General features: G+C 32.4%; 3 protein-coding genes across 4 annotated transcripts; 1 reads left to right on the forward strand and 2 right to left on the reverse strand.

The window, feature by feature from the left end:
• Positions 1–507: 507 nt before the first annotated feature.
• LOC126675444 (uncharacterized) lies at positions 508–1,305 on the reverse strand. The gene has a single exon (XM_050370085.2). The coding sequence runs from the start codon at positions 1,246–1,248 to the stop codon at positions 523–525; it is 726 nt and encodes a 241-aa protein (XP_050226042.1). The 5' UTR covers positions 1,249–1,305; the 3' UTR covers positions 508–522.
• A 3,722-nt stretch (positions 1,306–5,027) lies between these two features.
• LOC130015290 (uncharacterized RING finger protein C57A7.09-like) lies at positions 5,028–5,726 on the reverse strand. The gene has a single exon (XM_056105087.1). It carries the CDS (start codon positions 5,724–5,726, stop codon positions 5,028–5,030), a length of 699 nt encoding a protein of 232 aa, XP_055961062.1.
• Positions 5,727–12,729: 7,003 nt separating this feature from the next.
• On the forward strand, positions 12,730–20,102 carry LOC126673545 (uncharacterized). Of its 2 annotated transcripts, none has more exons than XM_050367730.2 (13): positions 12,730–13,692; positions 13,817–13,952; positions 14,296–14,408; positions 14,592–14,693; positions 14,936–15,005; positions 15,589–15,644; positions 17,087–17,137; positions 17,304–17,408; positions 17,500–17,544; positions 18,432–18,540; positions 18,742–18,941; positions 19,517–19,600; positions 19,696–20,102. In XM_050367730.2, the coding sequence occupies exons 1-13, from the start codon at positions 12,817–12,819 to the stop codon at positions 19,864–19,866; spliced, it is 2,118 nt and encodes a 705-aa protein (XP_050223687.1). In that variant the 5' UTR covers positions 12,730–12,816; the 3' UTR covers positions 19,867–20,102. The 2 variants fall into 2 exon arrangements, with proteins under 2 accessions (XP_050223687.1, XP_050223688.1); XM_050367731.2 differs by having other exon boundaries at positions 18,754–18,941.
• Positions 20,103–21,228: the final 1,126 nt, after the last annotated feature.

Raw genomic sequence — 21,228 nt, forward strand, 5'->3', positions numbered from 1 at the left:
CATTTCATTAAATCGGAGTACTGAGTAAATCGGATTAATTTAACTAAAAATTATCATTAAACCGAATTTTAATTACTTTACCTTTACAAACAAAAGACGTGTTACTGTATTTTATTTTTAAAATTTATTTTACCTTTCGTTAGCAAGAACAGCATTATTTGATATATGATCGAAAACAGAAGAAGTATTATATAACAAATCAAAATCGTAATTTTTTGGGGTTTAACTGTATGCTTTTTCTGAGGCGAGACTTGGTTTTGATGTGTTAGAGCATATATTTTTGTATACTGCTATAGCAAGGGCTGCCCTTTTTGTAATTATCTTGGTTTAATAAAATTGGAGCTTATCAAAAAAAAAAATCGTAAAAAATCTTTCATAATCTTGAACAGTCATAAATTAAGTCTGTAACTAAACAATTGCCCTTGCTTCACTGTATCAGATACACGGCATAACTTGGTAGTTAAAATTAATTAAACACATAAAAGAAATTTAAAATAAATTCATCATCATAAAATCAAAATATTACTTTTCATCTTGTTCTTCTGCAGGAATTTTATGGCGACAAAGAGGACACAAGTGACTCTTATGCAGCCACTGAAGAATGCAATCTTGATGATAAAAATGCGAGCACGGCATCCGAATCGCTTCCATCCCCATCTCCATCTCCTCCAAGCAAATCACACACTTCTTCTCTTCCAAATTCTCATCATCAAACACAAATCTTTCCAAACCAGCAATCGACGATTCGCTCGCCGGAACTGGACGATCAGTATCAACTTGAATAGACTCCATCACAGCCCTCATAAAAGCATCTTCATCGCAAAGTTCCAACTCCACTACATCTATATCAACAAAAAGATTACCGTAGGTCTTACTTGTTGTACGGACTGCCACCTTTTTAATCTCAGCCCATACAGCCGTCAGCATCCTTTGTAGATATTCTTCATCATGAATTTCCATACCCCTCAAGAAATCCAATGCTTGTTGTTTGGCGGGTTCTTCCTCGACCAGTAACGAGCCGTTACAGGTAATACTGACCTCATATTTATCAGTAAGCCATGCCTGGGTTTCTCTTAAATACAACATTGTTGAATCCGACGGTACAATATCACAGAGATGACGGGTTTTTTCGAGGCTAAATTGTACAACGATTTTACTCCTGGACTTATTGTGTCGTTTCTTGTTTTCAGAAACTGGATTCGCTGCAGTAATTGAGCTTGTCATGCGATACTTTACGTTTCTTTCCATGTTTTCTCTGCTTTTTTCGAATTTGAAACAAAAAGTTTTAGGGTTTGATTAGTGAAAAAGAAGAAGAAATAATTGAATGAGCTCTTGATTTGATTCTGTGGTATATTTATAGGTTTCTGTGTGGGTGTGTTGTATCCTTGTTCTACAAGGACTAGGATAAGGAACTTGATGAGTTTTTCACTTTTTTATTGTTGACTCATGATGTTTTACTTTACTGAGTATTACGCTTTTAAAATTTTATTTGTCTGATCTTTTAAATTTTTTGGTCTTTATCTAATTTTGAACTTAATTTTGTTTGAATCTTCAGAGTAATTTATTAGATTACTTGACGTGCTATGCACGTGGCTCGTAATGTGACACGCTCATATATTTATTTAATATTCTAACATTAAACTTTAATATTAGTAAATAATATTGTTTTTTAAAATATATCTAACTATAATATAATTGAAAGTAGGCGAACAAATATAAAAATTAAGTTCAGCTTTAGTAAAAATTTATAATAATTTACTTTCGTTAACAATGGAAGAAGAAGATATTATATTTGTTAATAAAATACATTTAAGTACTCATATTTATATTTACTGATTTATTACGTAATAACATAGAATGACAGTCTAATATATAGTAATCATATTTTTTTTTATGAATAATTATTTAAGGTATAAGAAATTGATCTAGTTAGACAGTTAATAAACTTCACCTGAAGTTATATGATTTACCAATTCCAACATATTACTATTTTAGAAGTAAAAGAAATGTAATAGGCTTTTCTCTCTCCATCTCTCGGTGGAAGTTAGCATCCTCTGCTAACGTACGATGTTCTCCATGGCGAAGAAGCAGAACAGAAAAACCAATATCCAGCAATCAAAAGGCATTAATGATGTGAATCAGGCAATAGAAGGATCTTGAGTGTTAATGAGGAAGTTCCGATTGAAGAGAAAACAGAAGTTAGGGCTTCTAGCTCTGATGTTCTGGAAAATGTTTCAATAGAGGATGTTAGGGGTACCAGTACTCCTAGTATTCAAGAGATGAAAAATGTTTATGAGTAAGAAGCGAAGAAGAAAGTAGATGTTGAAGTAAAAAACTGGGTAGATCTGTTGAAGACAAACAGGATCAAGGACCCAGAATGCTCGCTGAAGTTTATCCCTTTGCTTGTCAGTGGGGGTATTCGTATTGCTAAAGTTTTTGTAGAGGATACCCAGATAGAGGAAGAACGATGGAAGTATATGCGATTCTGGGCAGTGTTTATGGTTTGATTCCTAAGTTTTTCAAGCTACATAACTTTATTAAAAACAGATGGAGTAAAATGGGTATGGTTGATTTTCACCAGATCAAGACAAACCAATATGCTTTCATCTTCGATTCGGAGGAGGGAAAATTACAGGCATTAGCATATGGCCATATCACTTTTGATAAACATCCCCTGATTTTACCAGATTGGCGAAGGAATATGTCATTTGACGTCACTGAAGTGGCATCTGTTCCTGTCCGGGTGAAATTTCCTTTACTACCATGAGAATTTTAGAACTCTAACTCCCTGAGTTCAATAGCTAGTATACTTTAGGAAAACCCCTGTTTGCTGATAAATGCAGAAGGGATAAATCTAAACTCTCATATGCTAGGGTGTTGATCAATATGAAGTTAAAAGGGATATTTCCTGATATTGTTGTCATAGAGCAGGAAGATGGGGACAAGCATGTTCAATATGTTGAGTATGAATGGAAACCTATATGGTCTGAAGTATGTAAAAAATTGGGTCATAGGAATTGTGAACAAAAACATATTTGGATGGTTAAGGCCAATGACAAGGAGGCAGTGCAAATCAGTGAGAAACTAGAAGAAAAGATTGAGACACCTGCTACTCCTGTTGAGAGCATTAATGAAGTGATAAAAGACAGTAAAGAGGAGGAGACTTTCACCCCTTCTCTTCAAAAAGATCTAATTCACATCCCTGCTCAAGAGGATGGTTTTCAGCTAGTCACAAACAGGAAGCAGAAGAAACTGGTTAGAAGTTATGAAGAAGACGCCTCTCATTGAACTATTATGAAACGTGGAGGTATGGTTACTAAAACCCCCTTAGAAAAGGTCCTACCAAAAGGCTTATTAAAATTTACTTACATGGAACATCAGGGGTCTAAATGACACCCAGAAGCAAGCAGAGGTGAAGAAGCTGCTTGCTAAAAAAAGAGGTTTTGATTGCTGGTATTATTGAGACTAGAGTCAGAACTAGTAATAGAGGGGTAATTGATTCTAGGGGTCACTGTACTTTTCAAAAATTGCAAAATGGTGACCGAACTTCAAAACGTAACAAAATGGTTACTAAACTTTCAAATATGTGATTTTGGAAGGTTTTTAAGTGTTTTACGGTCAAATTATACATGTGTAGTAATCAAATTTTGATTATTTATGACAAATAATACCTTATATTTCATATATACATACAATCAACAAAAAATCGACTCGAAATATTTTTCTTCAGTGACCAAAAATCCTTCTATCTTAACATAACCAAATAGTACAGTAACTAAAATGTTACGTATTGAAGTTCGGTCACCATTTTGCAATTTTTGAAAAGTACAGTGACCTCCAAAATCAATTACCCAGTAATAGAGATAAAGTTTGGAGTAATCTAAAGTTACATGATTGGATTTTGACTGATAATTTAAGAGGACATAATTATATGCTAATTAAGTGTAACATTAAAGTGTGTGTACATATATATGTGTCTATCATGTAGAATTGAAGTTTTATGAAATAATGAAATCGAATGCTATGATAGTAACAAATTAAAATGAAATGGAGAGAATTCTTTTTATAGAATATGTAGAGAAATGATTGAATGCACTAAGTTTATCTGGTTTCTGTAATCCCAAAATCCAACCGCATGACTCATGAGCGATCAAAGCCTCGCTCTAACCGTCGAATGATCAAAAAGAAGAATGCAGAAGATGATGAGAACAGTTGGGCAAAGATAGGATGCAGAAGATGATGAAAGCAGTTAGGCAAAGAAGCAATATGTTATATGTGTGTAAACATATACCTTCCACCGCTACTGCATCTAATATGTCCAATTTATTTGGATCCATTTCTGTCATTGGCATGCGGTGGAAAAGACTAATCAAATGAATGTAACTTAGTAGTAAGATTTTTGATGCCAATTTAGGAGCCACAAAATAGTATAATTTTTTAAAAAAATTAGTAAGCCAACTGTTTACATCCTCTAGAAGTAGGCTTATTTTTGTTGTGATTTGTTTCACATTGGAAATAAAATGGAAGGTTGGACCTTTCTTCACCTATCAAAGAAAGGTCACTTTCCACTTCTAAAGCATTCTATCTCACACAAACTAGCCTACTACTCTTAAGGCTTCAGTTTGCTCTCTCTAGTTTGTATTCTATTACAAACATTTAGTGGAGTATTTTGGACATATTAGCCAACGTTTAGGCTAGTTGAAATTATATATTATGAAGTTAGTTATATCTTGTACAATACGTAATTTATTAGTAATAATTGTTAAGGTTCCGCACCACATCCTCCACAGCTTTTAGATTGGCTTTGAAATCTTTGGGGAATGGCAAGATACTCATTTTCATATTATTTTATCCTTTATTAGAAGCCAATTTATTTGATTTACGGTCAAAACAAAGCTCTTATATAGCATAATATATAGTTTATAATCTTTAATGATCTTGAAATTAAGCACTATCAAACCAGTAATCATACAATAGTCCTTCCTTCACTAAATTAATAATAAATTCATCAAAACAAAATCAAAACCCTATTCTTCTTCTACAGGCATTTTATAGCGACAAAGAGGACATAAGTGACTCTTATGCAGCCACTGAACAATGCAGTCTTGATGATAAAAATGCGAGCACGGCATCCGAATCGCTTCCATCCCCATCTCCATCTCTTCCAAGCAAATCACACACTTCTTCTCTTCCAAATTCTCATCACCAAACACACATCTCTCCAAACCAGCAATCGACGATTCGCTCGCCGGAACTTTACGATCAGTATCATCTTCCATGGACTCCATCGCAGCTCTCATAAAAGCATCTTGGTCGTAAAGTTCCCGCTTCACTACGTCTATACCAACAAAAAGATTAGCGTAGGTCTTACTTGTTGTACGGACTGCCAATTTTTGAATCTTAGCCCATACAGCCGTCAAGATCCGTAGATGTTCTTCAGGATGAATTTCCATACCCCTCAAGAACTCCAATGCTTGTTGTTTGGCTTGTTCTTCTTCTTCATTTAGCAGTTTTGAGCCGTTACAGGAAATACTACTTAACTCATATATAGAAGGACCCCATATATAAGTTTCTCTTATATCCGACGGTACAGTATCATAGATATGATGAACTTTGAAGACTCTGAATTTTACGTAGATTTTACTACTGGGTTTGTTCTTGTTTTTCAAAAGTGGATTCGGGGCAGTAACTGAGCTTCTCGTGCGAAGTTTTACGGTTTCTTCCATATTTTCGCTGCTTTTTTCGAATTTGAAACAGAAAGTTTTAGGGTTTGATTAGTGAAAAAGAAGAAGAAATAATTGAGTGAACTTTTGGTTTGATTCTGTGGTGTATTTATAGGTTTCTGATCAGTGGGTTCCGAATTCTACAAGGATTAGGAAGGAATTGATAAGATTTAGATGGGTAATTGATTCTAGGGGTCACCGTACTTTTCAAAAATTGCAAAATGGTGACCGAACTTCAAAACGTAATAAAATGGTTACTAAACTTTCAAATATGAGATTTTGTAAGGTTTTTAAGTGTTTTACGGTCAAACTATACATATGTAGTAATCAAATTTTGATTATTTATAACAAATAATATCTTATATTTCGTATATACACACAATCAACAAAAAATCGACTCGAAATAATTTTTTTCGGTGACCAAAAATCCTTCTATCTTAACATAACCAAATAGTATAGTAACTAAAATGCTACGTTTTGAAGTTTGGTCACCATTTTGCAATTTTTGAAAAGTAAAGTGACCTCCAAAATCAATTACCCCAGTATTATTAGTTATTGATGTTATTCCCACAAAATCATGGGTTGGAATATTTTACTTGTCAAATGTTTTTTTTACTGAGTAATTATGTTCTATTTTTACTGAGTAAAATATCTTTTTATTCAAGTTTTTATAGTTAATTTATTTTAAATTTCTAAATATATTATTTTAATGAAAAAACAGGGTGAACTACCGAATTTAAAGAGAGATCAAATTAATAAAAAATTAAAAGTGCAAAGTTTATAAACAACAATTTAAAATTATAAAGATCTATTTAAAAAAAATCATTAATTTAAATTCATTTTATTATTTTTCACGTGGTAAATGGCAAATGAGAACCGTACAAATTTTTTTCAATAAAATATTTATTAAATCAAATTTATAAAGTATATAGAAATCTAATAGATACGGACGAATCCTATCATAAGTAGTATGGAGTCGAGTCGCGGCAGTAATTGACTATTGAGATTAGCTCTTGTTTGATTCTGGCATGTATTTATAGGATTCGGTGGGTTTATTATATTTCCTTTCTCTACAAGGAATATGATGATTAAGGAAGTAATAAGATTTAATCAATATTAGTTACGGATGCTATTCCCACAAAATCCTAAATATTTTCTACTTTTGAAATATTTCTTTTTTCCTATATGGAACTAGAATTGGCAATTGAGATTTTGAGCTCTGTTAAAAAAAAAATTAAGATTTTGAGTGTTGTTTTTTATGTTTGGGATCTTTAGAAAAATACCTTTGATTTTTATTTTTATTTTTAAAATTTAACCCCCAAATAACAAGTTTTTATTTAATACCTCATCATATTTTTTTTTATTTTTTTACTTTAACATACAATTTCAAACAGTTTTAAACATTTGCTAAAAACACAATTTAAAATTACTTTTTAATTAAATTGTTTCTTAAACAGTTTCTAAAAGAGTTCAAAAAACACAATTTGTAAACGTTTTTAAAAAAATGTTTTTTTAACAGTTTTAAAAGAATTCAGAACGATTTAAACGGGTTTTAAAAACACATTTTGCAACCTTTTTCAAAACAAGTTTATTTCCTTGATATATAGGACAAGATTTTGAGTTGAAATATTTAAAAGACGAAACGATATTTGCATCAATGTATATTTTTTTATTTATTGGCATTAAATTTGTACACTTGTTTTTTCATCAATATACATGCATTAGATTTCTCCGTGTTTCATAGAAATGAAGCGTGTGTATTTCACGCACCGTTAGTGCAATTGTGATAAATTATTTGTTTATTTTATTTTCTTCATTTTGTAAGATTCAGTTAATTCCCAGTATTTTTATTTTTTTTACATTAAATGTTTATTTTTTTTCCTCTAAATTAACACCATTGATATTTTTCACGATAGAAGAATCTAATATCTATTAAACTAAATATATAAATCCAATGTTGACGAATGAAAATGAAAAATCCATGCCAGAAATGGAAACCCAAAAATGCATATATGTCCTTTTAAAAAGGCCTAATATCAAAATAAATTTAAATTTTTATGGATTACAACAATTTTAATCTAATTTTTTAATTTTTTTTAATAATGATCTAATTTTAACTGTTCGTTGCAATTTTATCCATTTTTTTCAATTAATTCAATTTTGTCAATCTTCAACATCAACATAATGTATATTGGCTGCTTTTTTTAGTCATTTTTAACTTCAAACTCGTTCTTTTTTTACTTCAATAACCGAAAAGTTAGAGAATTTAGAATTTAATTTTTATATTATTTCTGATTTTTTTAATATTTACATTTAATTTTAAAATTTTGAAAAATGAATTCATGCGAAACAACAAGCGGAAAGATCTCACCCAGCATCAGAGGCAGGGCAGCTAATTACAAAGTTAATTTATAAATTCAAGTAATTATTAAAACAATTAAATTGATTAGAAATAAATTGGCTACAATTGCAATAAAATGTTAAAATTAGATTATCATTATAAAATTAAATTTTTTGATTAAAATTGCAACAATGCCTAAAAACTTAAATTTATTTTGCTATTAGACCTTATAATTCAATTATCATATACACTTGATTTAGATTAGAAGTTTTCTTGAAGAAATTATTATACTTACAGCAGTCATGTTTCCGTCCATGCAAATCAGACACTATTTCAAGATCCTTAAATTCAAACCCTCATCATCAAACACAAATTGTTTCGCTGCAATTTGAGCAAATTGAAATTGAAAGAGACCGGAGGATATCTAAAGTTTTATAATTTTTAATGCATGTTCAGAAAAATAATCATGATTAAAAGATAATATTTTCGAAAAAGTCATTTAAATTCTCATAGAACAAAGGATCAATTCACCCCCTCAACTTGGCATGAAATAACAAATGAGTCATTTTGAAGTGTTTTTGGACAAACGAATCCTTAAATTTGGTAAAAAAGATCACATCGCACCCCCGAACAAGTGAAACACACTCTCCGGTTTTTATTCTCTAGTTTAATAATTAGTGATTTTTAAATTTTAATTATCCCTTATATTTTAAAACTTCAAAAATCAATTTAACTTTTAAATAAATATTTAGGAACTAAAATTTCCCTTTTCTCTCGTCTTCTTTAATTCTTTCACCAGATCTACATTCTCTCACTCCTTCCTCTTCTTCTTGTTTTCCTTCCACCGGATTCCTCTGCCATCTCCGGTGCGCCTCCGTTTCCAAACAAAGAAGCTTTTTTCATTCTCATCCATTATCAAACGAGAACAGAGAGCCTCTGTTCTCGTCTGCGAATAGAGCCTCCGTTCTCGTCTGAGAACAGCCTCTGTTCTCAAACGAGAACAGCCTCCGTTCTCAAACGAGAACAGCCCATATTCTCGTATGAGAACACATCCTACGTTCTCAGATGAGAACAAAGAGCATGTTCTCGTCTGCGAATGGATATTAAACTCCCTGGGTCACTAGAGTTACCTCAAATTACATAATGATCACTAAACTTCATTTTGTTACAAAATGGTCACTGAACTATACCTTTTATTACAAAGGGGTGTCACCCATATAAAACGCATCGTTTTCATGCTTAAGTTGTTACAAAAACAATACTAAACTTTTCATGAATTACAAAAAAGTCATTGAGTTATACTTTTTATTGCAAAAAGGTCACTAAACTATGTACCTTTTTGTAATTATAGCTTGCCATGCAAGCAAAAACGTTGCGTTTTATATGAGTGACACCCCTTTGTAATAAAAGGTATAGTTCAGTGACCATTTTGTAACAAAATGAAGTTTAGTGATCATTATGTAATTCGAGATAACTCTAGTGACCCAGGGAGTTTAATATCCTCTGCGAATAGAGCCTCCATTGACGAGAACAGAGGTTGTTCTCGTCTGAGAACACATCCTACGTTCTCAGACGAGAACAACGGCTCTGTTCTCGTCTGAGAACAGATCTTCTCAAACGAAAACAAATCGTCTGAAAATAGATTTTGCGTTGTTTTTTTTGTGGTTGTTTTTTTTAATCAAATGTTTTTTTTGATATTGATTTTTGATCTTTCATGGTGGTTGTGGTGGTAGAGGACCGGCGGTGGTGGTGAGGTAGCGGACCGGCGGTGGTGGTGAGGTAGAGGACATAGGTTTCTAATTAGGTTTTTTGTTTTATTAGAATAATTGGGTTTAATTAAAATTTTAATTATTTTTAATTAGTATTAAATTAGGATTAAGTTTTTGTAATTAGATAATCCACTCTCCTTTTTTTTGTCGGGTGAATTTGATTCGGTTTGTTAAGTTGCGGGTTGAATTGATCCGGTTTTATTAAGTTGCGGGTCTGTACGATCCGGTTTCGTCCAAAATGACTCATTTGATATTTCATGACAAGTTGAGGGGGTGAATTGATCCTTTGTTCAATTTTCATATATCATTCCATTTAGAGTACTGAGTAAATCAAATCAAATCAAATTAATTTAATTAAAAATTATCATTAAACCGTATTTTAATTAATTTACCTTTACAAAGAAAAGATATATGTTATTGTATTTTATTTTTAAAATTTAAAATTTATTTTATCTTTCGATAGCAAGAACAATATTATTTGATATATGATCGAAAACAGAAGTCGTATTATATACGCCTGTTGTGGGTCACTGATGTAACAAAGCATAATCGCTAAAAATCTTTCATAATCTTGAACAGTCATAAATTAAGTCTGTAATTAAACAATAGCTCTTGCTTCACTGTATCAGATACAAGGCATAACTAGCTAGTTAAAATTAGTTCAACACATAAAAGAAATTTAAAATGAATTCGTCAACATAAAATCAAAATACAGCTACTTTTCATCTTGTTCTTCTGCAGGAATTTTATGGCGACAAAGAGGACACAAGTGACTCTTATGCAGCCACTGAAGAATGCAATCTTGATGATAAAAATGCGAGCACGGCATCCGAATCGCTTCCATCCCCATCTCCATCTCCTCCAAGCAAATCACACACTTCTTCTCTTCCAAATTCTCATCATCAAACACGAACCTTTCCAAACCAGCAATCGACGATTCGCTCGCCGGAACTGCATGATCAGTATCATCTTCCATGGACTCCATCGCAGCTCTCATAAAAGCATCTTGGTCGTAAAGTTCCCACTTCACTACATCTATACCAACAAAAAGATTACCGCACGTCTTTCTTGTTGTACGGACTGCCAACTTTTTAATCCCAGCCCATACAGCCGTCGAGATCCTTCGTAGATCTTCTTCATCATGAATTGCCCTACACATCAAGAAATTCAGTACTTGTTGTTTGTGGTGTTCCTCATCGATCAGTTTCGAGCCGTCACAGGAAATACTGAAATCAAATATAGAAGGATGCCATGTATGGGTTTCTCTTATATACGACATTGTTGAATCTGCATGTTCGTCCGACGGTAGAATATCGTCACAGATATGATGAGTTTTGCGGACTCTGAAGGTTACGTCGATTTTACTCGTGGATTTGTTGCGTTGTTTCTTGATTTTGAGAATTGGATTCGCGGGAGTAATTGAGCTTTTCATGTGAAATTTTACGTTTTCTTCCATATTTTCGAATTTGAAACAGAAAGGTTTAGGGTTTGATTATTAGAGAGAAAGAAAGAAGAATAACTGAGTGAGCTCTTGGTTTGATTTTGTGGTGTATATATAGATTTCTGTGTGGGTGTCTTATATCTCCATATTATTCAAGGATTAGGCTAAGGATTAATTGATAAGATTTAATCAAAATTTTAAATGTTTTAAGCTTGGAATATTTCACTGGTCAAATGTTCTTTTTTTACTGAGTATTTTTATGTTATGACGTGCAACTCTGGCTTTCTTTCCTTTTTTGGGGCCAAATCCATCTCGAGGTGTCTGTAGTTTTACGGTTTTAATTATTTAATTATTTTCTAAAATTTTATCTATTTATCTAGATTTTATATTTTATTTATTTTGAATTTCTAAATATATTTTTTAATGAAAAAAGAGTGTGAACTACATTTTGATGTGGGATGTGCGTGAGTCAGAATTTCAAAAAGACTAAATTAATAAAAATGTAAAAATATAGATCATATAAATAAAAATTTAAAATTATATAGACCTATTGAATTAAAAAAATATAAATCATTAATACTATCCCACTTTAATTTTTTTACATGATAATGGTAACACTATACGACTGAACAAATGTTTACAGATTCCGTCCAGTAAAATATTTATTAAATCAAATCCGTGAAATATGAAAATTTACTAAATACAAAATCTTTAAAAAGGACCATATAAATAAAACGATAAAAATATAGAGGTTTTAGGTTAGTTATCTAACCAATCACTACCAAATTGTTTTAGACCTTTTCCATTAGCACATTAAATCTTAAATTTGGCGTGCAAAACCTCTATAACAGTATTCTATTTCACATTTTTATTTTAGTGCACTTCATTTGTCTACTCTTTTTATGCAGTTAAAAATTGAGGTACACTAAAATAGTATAATACAATAAAATATCGTTGGAAAAAATAGTGCAATTTTACCTTATATATATTTGCTAGTATTTTTTTAATATGCTGTTCAATTTAATCGGAAGTTGGAATATGTAATATTAAATAAAATAAACATAAATTATGGGTTCTTTTTAATAAATAGAGTATATTCTAATTTTTCATTATTTAATAAATATATTTATTTTGTACTATTATTTTAATAAATTTAGATTTTTTATAAATTTAAATTAGATTATACATTATTAAAATTAATAATATTTTTTATACGAGAACCTAAAAAATATTTAACTTTTAGCACCCATTGATTTTGGAGCATGTAATCACGCTTTTAACGACAAATAGTAATTCAGGGACCAAAAGAGGAAAATTAAAGATTCAAGGACTAGTTAGTCCAAAACGTAAGGAAACTAATTTTAAGTTTATCCATACAATTACGATAGCAGGGTGCATCACGTAGAATTGACTTCATCTGATTATGTTACCGCCTCTCTTTTACTATCTTTAATTTTTACTTTATTCTCTTTATCTCTCCTAAATCAAACGAGCAAGAGAATCGCTAGCCTGCAGCTTCGTTAGGGTTTTGTGAATCAATTAATGGATCAACAATGGCGACCATCGCTAACTTATCCTCCTCTACCACCAAGTCCTCCGTCTTCACAATTCAAAATCTGTCCGATTTGTTCAATTTCTCACTTCCCGTTTTGCCCTCCGCCTCCTCCGCCTCCGTCTCTTCTTCCGACCCCTCCTCCTTATCCTGCATACAACCAAAACCCTAGGTTTCCACCACCACCTCCAGTAGCTCCGCCTCATCCGGATTATCCACCACCCGACCCTTATTATAACGGTATGAACAGTTATGGAAATTATAATAGTAATGGTGAAGTAGATAGGAGATATAAGCGAGCTAGGGTTGATGAGAGTAATCAAAATTCAATAATTACGTTGGATAATGAGCGTAGATTAAAGCTTATACGCGATCACGGCGGTTCTGCGAATTTTAATTTTGGTTATAGTCCAGATTCTGGTGTTAATTTTAGTAATAATAGGTATAGTAATACTGCAGATATGAGTAATCATCAGATTGATTATTCTAATCAAACGAGAGAGGCTGGCCATGTCGATTTTTATAATCCGAATCAGAATCATATGTTTAACAATATGATTAGTAATCAGTATCAGAATCAACAGCAACAAAATTATGTGAGACATGATTATAGTAATATGACTGATCCTTCTAGAGGTTCATATCCTCCCAGTGAAAATAGAGTATTATTAGGTGGCTACCAGCACCAGCATGCTCCACCTTTGCCTCCACCTTCGCCGCCACCTCCTATACCGATGGAACCTCCATTTCAGCCGTCACCACCGCCGCCGCCACCTTCACAAACCTCATTGTTCCCAGTTCATGCGAATTCCTCTGTTACTAATCCATATCTGCCAAATAAGCCTTCGACTTCCTTTTTCTCGGAGGTATTGGTACTTTAATTTTGTTAGTGTTTTAGTTTTTGTTTCTAGTCTTGTGATGTTGTAGTTGTGTCTTTTATGGGCTGTGAAGTTCTTTTGTCAAGTTTTTAACTTGGAATTTTATTTTAAGGAATGGCAAACATCATCTATGCCAAAGCAGCCATCTCCTGATAAGCCAATAGTTATTGATGCTTTTCGATTGTTTAAGCCGCCTTTTTGGTCTACTCGTCGTGATCATATTGTGATAATCCTTCGGGGTCTTCCAGGTATCCTATTTTTTCATGTGGTTTATCTACTACTAGATACTTTGCTTCAATTAATCCATTTTGTTAGTTTAGGATGGTTTAGAGAATGTTTTTTTTTTCTATACTAATGAGGCACTTAGTGCATACATAATAGCTTTGTTCCTTTGATTATTTGAACTGAAATTTTGCTAAGACTTGTCCTGATGACCGAGATTCTTAGGGGAAGTGAAGCATTTTTCAGATGCTACATATGGAATTTCATGTGTGATTTATGATGCAAAAAGTTAATGTGGCTTGAGAAAAATGAAGATTCCTTTTGTGGTACATGGAGTTTATGGATTGTATGTACTTATCGTGCTTGTAGGTAGCGGTAAGAGCTACTTAGCTAAGATGATACGTGACCTTGAAGTTGAAAATGGTGGTTATCCCCCACGGATTCATTCCATGGATGACTATTTCATGACTGAAGTTGAAAAGGTTTGTCAGTTCTGTTAGATGTTCATGTTTTATGCTCTTTCTTATGGCCCTCAGCACATGTATTTTGTCTTTTTTTCTCATGAATATGCACATGGAAGTTTATCACTCTTTAAGGTTTGCATGCTATTGTTGTTACTGTGTCGTCCTATGTCGCTAAGGAGCATTTTTTTCTTTTATTGAAAGGTCGAAGAGAATGATGCGTCAAAATCTTCAGGTTTTGTTAGAGGCAAGAAGCCAACAGTAAAGAAGGTCATGGAGTATTGTTATGAACCTGAGATGGAGGAGGTAGTGCTGCTAATTGTTTAGATAATTGATACTAACTTCAACTGCTTTCAGGGTGTAGTCATCTAGCTTGCTAGTTTCTTTGTGTATAAAATTGTTATGCTGTTGGAGTTCATAATTTTTTTATATTTCTACTCATCTTCTATATGATTTTGTTAACAGCTGCTGCATACTATTTCTCATGTCTGGTATCTATATTTTCTTATAATTTTTTAATTGAAATTTTTGTTGTATCTCCACAATAGGCTTATCGAGACAATATGCTGAAGGCATTTAAGAAGACCCTTGAGGAGGGAACTTTCACGCTTGTTATTGGTATGAGCTTTAAATTTGGAAGTTCTCTTTTATTAACGATGAATATCTTTTTCTCCTTTACTTTATTGTAATTGCTTTTAATTGTTTTCCCTCCTTATATTGTAGCAATTTTCAAGGATAGTGGCATTCTTGAGATTTCCATTTCTTTCAAGATGGAGTAAATTCATTACATGTTTAAAATTCATAGCTAAAATGGTTAACATGGTTCCCTTTAAATTGATCATGTTGTGATTCTAAGCTATTCGGTTTGATGTGTTATTTTTCATCTGGTCCGACCTGTGGCACCAAGTGGGTAACTATTACCCATGAATGATGAATGCAAGCTTAAACTATTTAGTAGATCAAAACTCAAATTAAAATAAAATCGATCTCATGTTTTTAGAACTTTTTCAGATTGCACTCTAGAATTATGATAAGCAGATTAGAGATGCTGGTTATCTTTGAATGTTAAGGAGTTCAACAACTTAGATTTAATCTTAAACTAGTCGTCATGCAGTGGTTGCACTGCGTTCATTTTCACTAACACAAATGCAGTTTTTTCGGCAATTGACCTTTTTATGCTGATATGTGTGCCTCCTCTTAGTGGATGACCGCAATCTGCGGGTAGCTGATTTTGCTCAATTTTGGGCAATCGCAAAGGTAATACCCTCACCTCTTTGTTCTTCACAACCTCTGCGAGTATTTTATTGTCATTTTCCAGTTCTCTGGGAATGTGTTTAGGCGTATAGGTTCTTATTCTCTTCCTTAGGTTTCTTCAGTCATATTCATTTTCACATGATACCTTCTACCATCTTTCTCCTTTGGTGGTTGGGTGCTTGCAGTCATCCCTTTAGTGGTCCTTGGTCAGTCACTTAATAAGCAGTCGGCTTTTCTTTCATCACTATCAAATTTAGTGGCACCCTTGTGTTGTAACTTACAAATTGTTTCCCTTTAGATTTTGAGAGAAAAATTTAATGGATCATTTCCACCAATTTTTTTTGTGGAGCTCAAATATTGGAAGCCAACGATAAAAATAAGAGAAAGATGCATGTTGCTGCAAATTTTGGGTTTAGTTCTTTGTAGGTTGTGCTTAACTTCCTGAGCAGTTACAAACCTGGTGTATTTACAAACAATGTCCTCATTCTGGGGAACCAAATGATAATAATTTGCAAGCACTCTGCTTTATGTTCTTGAGTTGAATCTACCTTTAGATTACAATATTGAAGGCTTCATGAAGACGGTTTACTTTGGCCTAAAAGCTCAAACTAGTACTTCCGTATGATTATCATTAGTTTTTAATTCAATTACTTCACCTTTCTCTGTTGCTTTAACATCTTTCAAGGTTTCTTCCCCTTGCCTCTTTGTGGCAATCACTTGACAATGCACTTTGTATTTGTGGATGGGTCATAATTCCATAGATGTGGAACACAGCTATTTAATAAGATGTTTCTTAGCATGTCATGTCTCATACATTTTCTTTTCTAGATTTAAAGTTGCTGTCCCTGCATGCCTTATGTATTATCTCTTTGTCTGGCTGATACTTAGACATCAATTTAGTTTCTGCAACATAGCTGCTGGATATTAAGTAGTGGCAAGAATTTTCTTGCATTATTTTTGTTTATGTCAATTGGCTCTGTCTTTTAAAAGGATACAAATGACTGTTATGTGTGTAATGTGTTAACATCCTGTATCCCTTTAACATCAGTTTCTTAAAATGCCATGTGATAGTTAGATGAATTTATTTGTAGGTAACTGATAAATTTTAATAAAGTGAATGTCTGCTGCTATATTTGTTGTCCATATTGAGGTTCTTTCGATGCTCTTAGCACATAATATTTCTAATGACTGGCAAATGAACTTAAAATTTGTACTTATTTACTAATTAATAGTCATGTTATTTAATTTGTTCTGCTGTCAAGTTCTACTCATTAAATGCCCTTGAAAGCTCTTTACTCTTTTGTAATTTCAGATGGTTAATTTTGTGGGCATGTGGAAGTCTTTTTACAGAACCAGTGCATAATTCCATTCATAATTATTAATTAGAATCTCTAGTACTGTATCTGTCAAATGCTTTGCTCACTTCTTTTTTATTGCTTTTTCAGAGATCTGGCTATGAAGTTTACATATCAGAACCTACGTATAAGGACCCCGCGGTTAGTTTATTTGTTGCATATATTACTGATAAAATTGCATGTGCTATTGCTATTCTTAGTTACTCTGAGTGACTATAAATGCTTTACTAGCTATAAAATAGCACGCATGATTCATCTCTTTGTCTGTTCCTAGATTCATGATAGTAATTATATGGTTTTATTTCAGGGGTGTGCTGCTAGGAACATACATGGCTTTACCCTAGATGAAATAAAAAGCATGGCTGAGCAGTGGGAAGAAGCTCCAACATTATACTTGCAACTGGATATCAAGGTATACTATGTGATATGAACATCTTGGAGAACCTTCCTCTGCTGCTATCAATTAATGGGTCTAATCTTCTGCTATTTTTCTGGTATGCCAGTCTCTATTCCATGGGGATGACCTGAAGGAAAGTGGAATTCAAGAGGTAACTGTGTCATGCCTTTTCAATATCTGTCATGGCATTCTAATGACAAGAAATATTCTGTCTTTTGCATCTTTTCTTTTCCTGAATATCATTATTAATGTGATAGTGCCATAGTGGCAACGGACACTCATATGTGATATTTTTAAAGTTTTTTGATATTTTCTTAATGAAATTGGGGTTATACCCAGTTTTATCCATAGGCAGCTATAAGTTCCAATAATTACCTTTGATTAAGGAAAAGTCCATGATCTTTAGTTATAGGTTGTGCTACTTGCTTTTGGGTTCTGATCCAACTTGGAAGCCTGTTATTAATATTCAAGTTTACATAATTTTCAGTGTCAATTCCTTGTATAATAACATGTGAAGGATAAAACAGTGGATTTATTTCTCCTCGGCTGGGAGTATAATGAAACTGTGCTCTTATTTAGGAACCAAATGGTAAACCATGCTTCACCGGAAAGGAGATAGTGAAATGATCTATAAACTTGGATCATTTTGCAGTAAAGCATTGAAAAATGCTGAGCTGTATGCTTGTCTGTAGATATGTATGCTAAGTATATAGATTTAGAAAGTGTGGCATTGCTGCATATTTAAATGTGCTGGGATTGCATAATCAAAATTTATGGAGAGGAAATCAAAAGTGACGTGTCTCTCTACTTTCTTAGATGTGGGATATTACAAAATAATAATCAAAACTGTATTCAATGCCCTAGACTTCATATGGTTATTATTATGAGTTCAATCTGCACCAAACAACAATATATGTCAGGCTTGCTCTGTCTTATGCATATATATCTTACAAATCTTGCCTAGCTTAGGGATTAGGGAAGTATAGTTAGTCCTGCAGTTCTTTTGACTACTATCTATTCTAATGCCAAATATTTCAGATTGATATGGATACTGAAGATGGAACCTCGGATGATAATCCATCTGGACAGCTGGAAAGGAACGCTGAGAAAACGAGAATGCCTTCATTGGAGGATGATGCACCCCAAGGTACATTTCCATCTCTGTCCACGGTGGTCAGGTTGTAGTTTGGGTTAATTTAATTTTTCATAGCATATATATATATTAGAGATATGTGTTATGGTTACCCTAGTTTTCCTTTTTATTTGTCCTGATTGATCAATTACTTTATCTGATTGCTGTAAGTATTTCCAAATTTGTTCAATTCTCTTATTGACTCTATTGTTTTAGTTCCTTTTAAAGGTGAAAAGAGATGGAATGCTGAAGAGGACCATCCTAGGGAAGGAGTAATACTCAAAAGTAAATGGTCAGAAGATTTAGATGAAGATGATACAGAAGGATCTGAGGGAGTGAAGGGAAATTTAAATGCTCTCTCTGGGTTAATTCAAGCATATGGAAAGCAAGGAAAATCTGTGTGTTGGAGTGACCAGGTAATTACTAAGTTTATATCTACACCTCTGCATTCTCAATTAATAAGTTAGAACTTAAGATGTCAACAATTTGAGGGGGGATAAACATCAAAGAAATATATACAAAGTAGGTCGCTTTGCGTACTTTTCAAGCTATCTACAATTAAGTTTAGAGGTGTACTGAACAGTTGATGCAAAGTTCTGCACTGAACCATTGATTGAATGAAAGGTGTAAGATGTTACTGCATGATGCCTTTTATCCTTGCATGTATTAAAATATAAGCATTTTTACCTTATATTCTTTTGGAGGTCCTTCTCGATTTACAAAGTTTCCTTTATTAGTCAACATTTTCCATCTAACATTTGATTGTCCTTGTAGTTGTATCTTGCTAATTCCCATCAAAACCATAATTTTAAGGTTTGCGAAGCTAACTAATTACGAAATCTCTCAAGATATGTTGTGAATATTTCTGAAGTGCTGCATGTTATAATTTTGTGGAATTTGTTTTTCCATGCTTGTACAGATGTAGTTTCTTCTCCTGTTAATTTTAGTATACTGTTTTTTCAACTTTTGTCTTCCAATTGTCATTGTCCAGGCTGGGAATACTGGGTTTTCTATAGGTGCAGCAAAGAAGGCAAAGAAGTCTTTAGTGATTGGACCTGGCGCCGGATACAATTTGGTAAGTTCTGTTTTAGAACCCTTGAGAATTAGAAATGGGTTTAATTGATTTACACTTGGGCAGCCACTCATTTATAACGCTTTAAACATCTGCAGAGGTCCAACCCGTTACCTGAGGAAGGAACCCCAGCGTCATCCCTAGGTAAAGGGGAGTCAAGGAGACAGACTGTATTCCAAGAGCAACTTCGAGCAGAGCGGGAGTCTTTTAAAGCCGTTTTTGATAAGAGAAGAAGGCGAATTGGTGGACTTGCGTTGGAGGAGGAATGAGTTGGAAAGGTTTCCACCTTCAAGCAATTTTTGATTTTGATAGTAGATATTTTTGTTTAGAGGATTCATGTCACTGTTGTATGTATTAGTGCTAGGTTCTGGAGGAAGAGTGCAGCCAGTGAAGTTTCTCTCCTTGTATTACTGTAATCTAAAAGCAAAACCAAAGTTATTATTACATTGATAGAACTAAAACGTTGTTGTGAATCTTTCTATACTAAAGTTTATAATTCCTTAAACCACAGTGGAGTACTTTCAGAAACTGGAAAATTTCAATTTTAGTTTATGATCCTAGGCATTCATCATGATAATTTTGAACCTAATGCACATGCACTGTAAAGTTTGGGTTTTAAGTTGTGTGAATCGGTGTTTTAAAACCTTAGGCCATCTCCAACCCAATTGGAACTCTATTTTTTAAAGATAAAGTAAATTTTCCTCCAACCACAAATTCTATCTCTATCTCTAAATAAGTTTTCCTCCAATTACAAACTCTAACTCTAACATTAAAATAATATTTTAAAACTACACTATTTTATCATCTTAACAACTTAACTAAAATTGAAATTTTTTTACATATTCATCTTAAAAGTAAAAATATATATTTTTTATCAATAGTAAAATAAAAAAATTTAAATAAATATTATTATCATATAATAATATATATTACTAAATAAAATTGAATAAAATATTAATATTTTTAATATGTAAATTAAAAATTATATTTAAATAAAAGACACATATTAAACATTACATAAAAATTAAAAAAAAGATACAATAATATTATAAAAATTAACATAAGAAAATATATTATTATTATTGTTGTTATTTTCATAATTGTTTATATTATTTATTAAAATATGTTTTTAGTTAATTTTATATATTATTAATTTATAATATATGCAGTTTTTAAATTTTTATAATTTTATTAGAAGAAGTCATATAAAAAATATAATAATACAAATATAAATTTGTAATATTTGAATATATTAGGACATAATTGTACAATTAAAATTAGTGGGTTAAACTAGTAATTAGTAAACATGAAAAAGTACAAAATATTCCTTATAAAGATGTGAATAGTGAAACTCTACATGTAGAGTTTACTATTCAGAAACTTTTAAAAGAATGAGTTTATAGAGTTGGGTTGGAGTTACCCAACTCTAAATGGTGGGACCCAACTCTTTTTTAGAGTTGGATTGGAGATGCCCTTAACTGGTGGTAGAATTTATGTGGCCATTGGTTTAAGATTTAATTCAACCGGTGGTTGAACTGTTTAAAAAAATAAGTAAGTTTTATGGTTCAACTGGTTTAATAATTTTAAGGGAAATTACTGAAAATACTCGGTTTTTTAAAAATATTTGTAAA

Source organism: Mercurialis annua, linkage group LG3 (assembly GCF_937616625.2).
Source record: "Mercurialis annua linkage group LG3, ddMerAnnu1.2, whole genome shotgun sequence".
Classification (NCBI taxonomy): domain Eukaryota; kingdom Viridiplantae; phylum Streptophyta; class Magnoliopsida; order Malpighiales; family Euphorbiaceae; genus Mercurialis; species Mercurialis annua.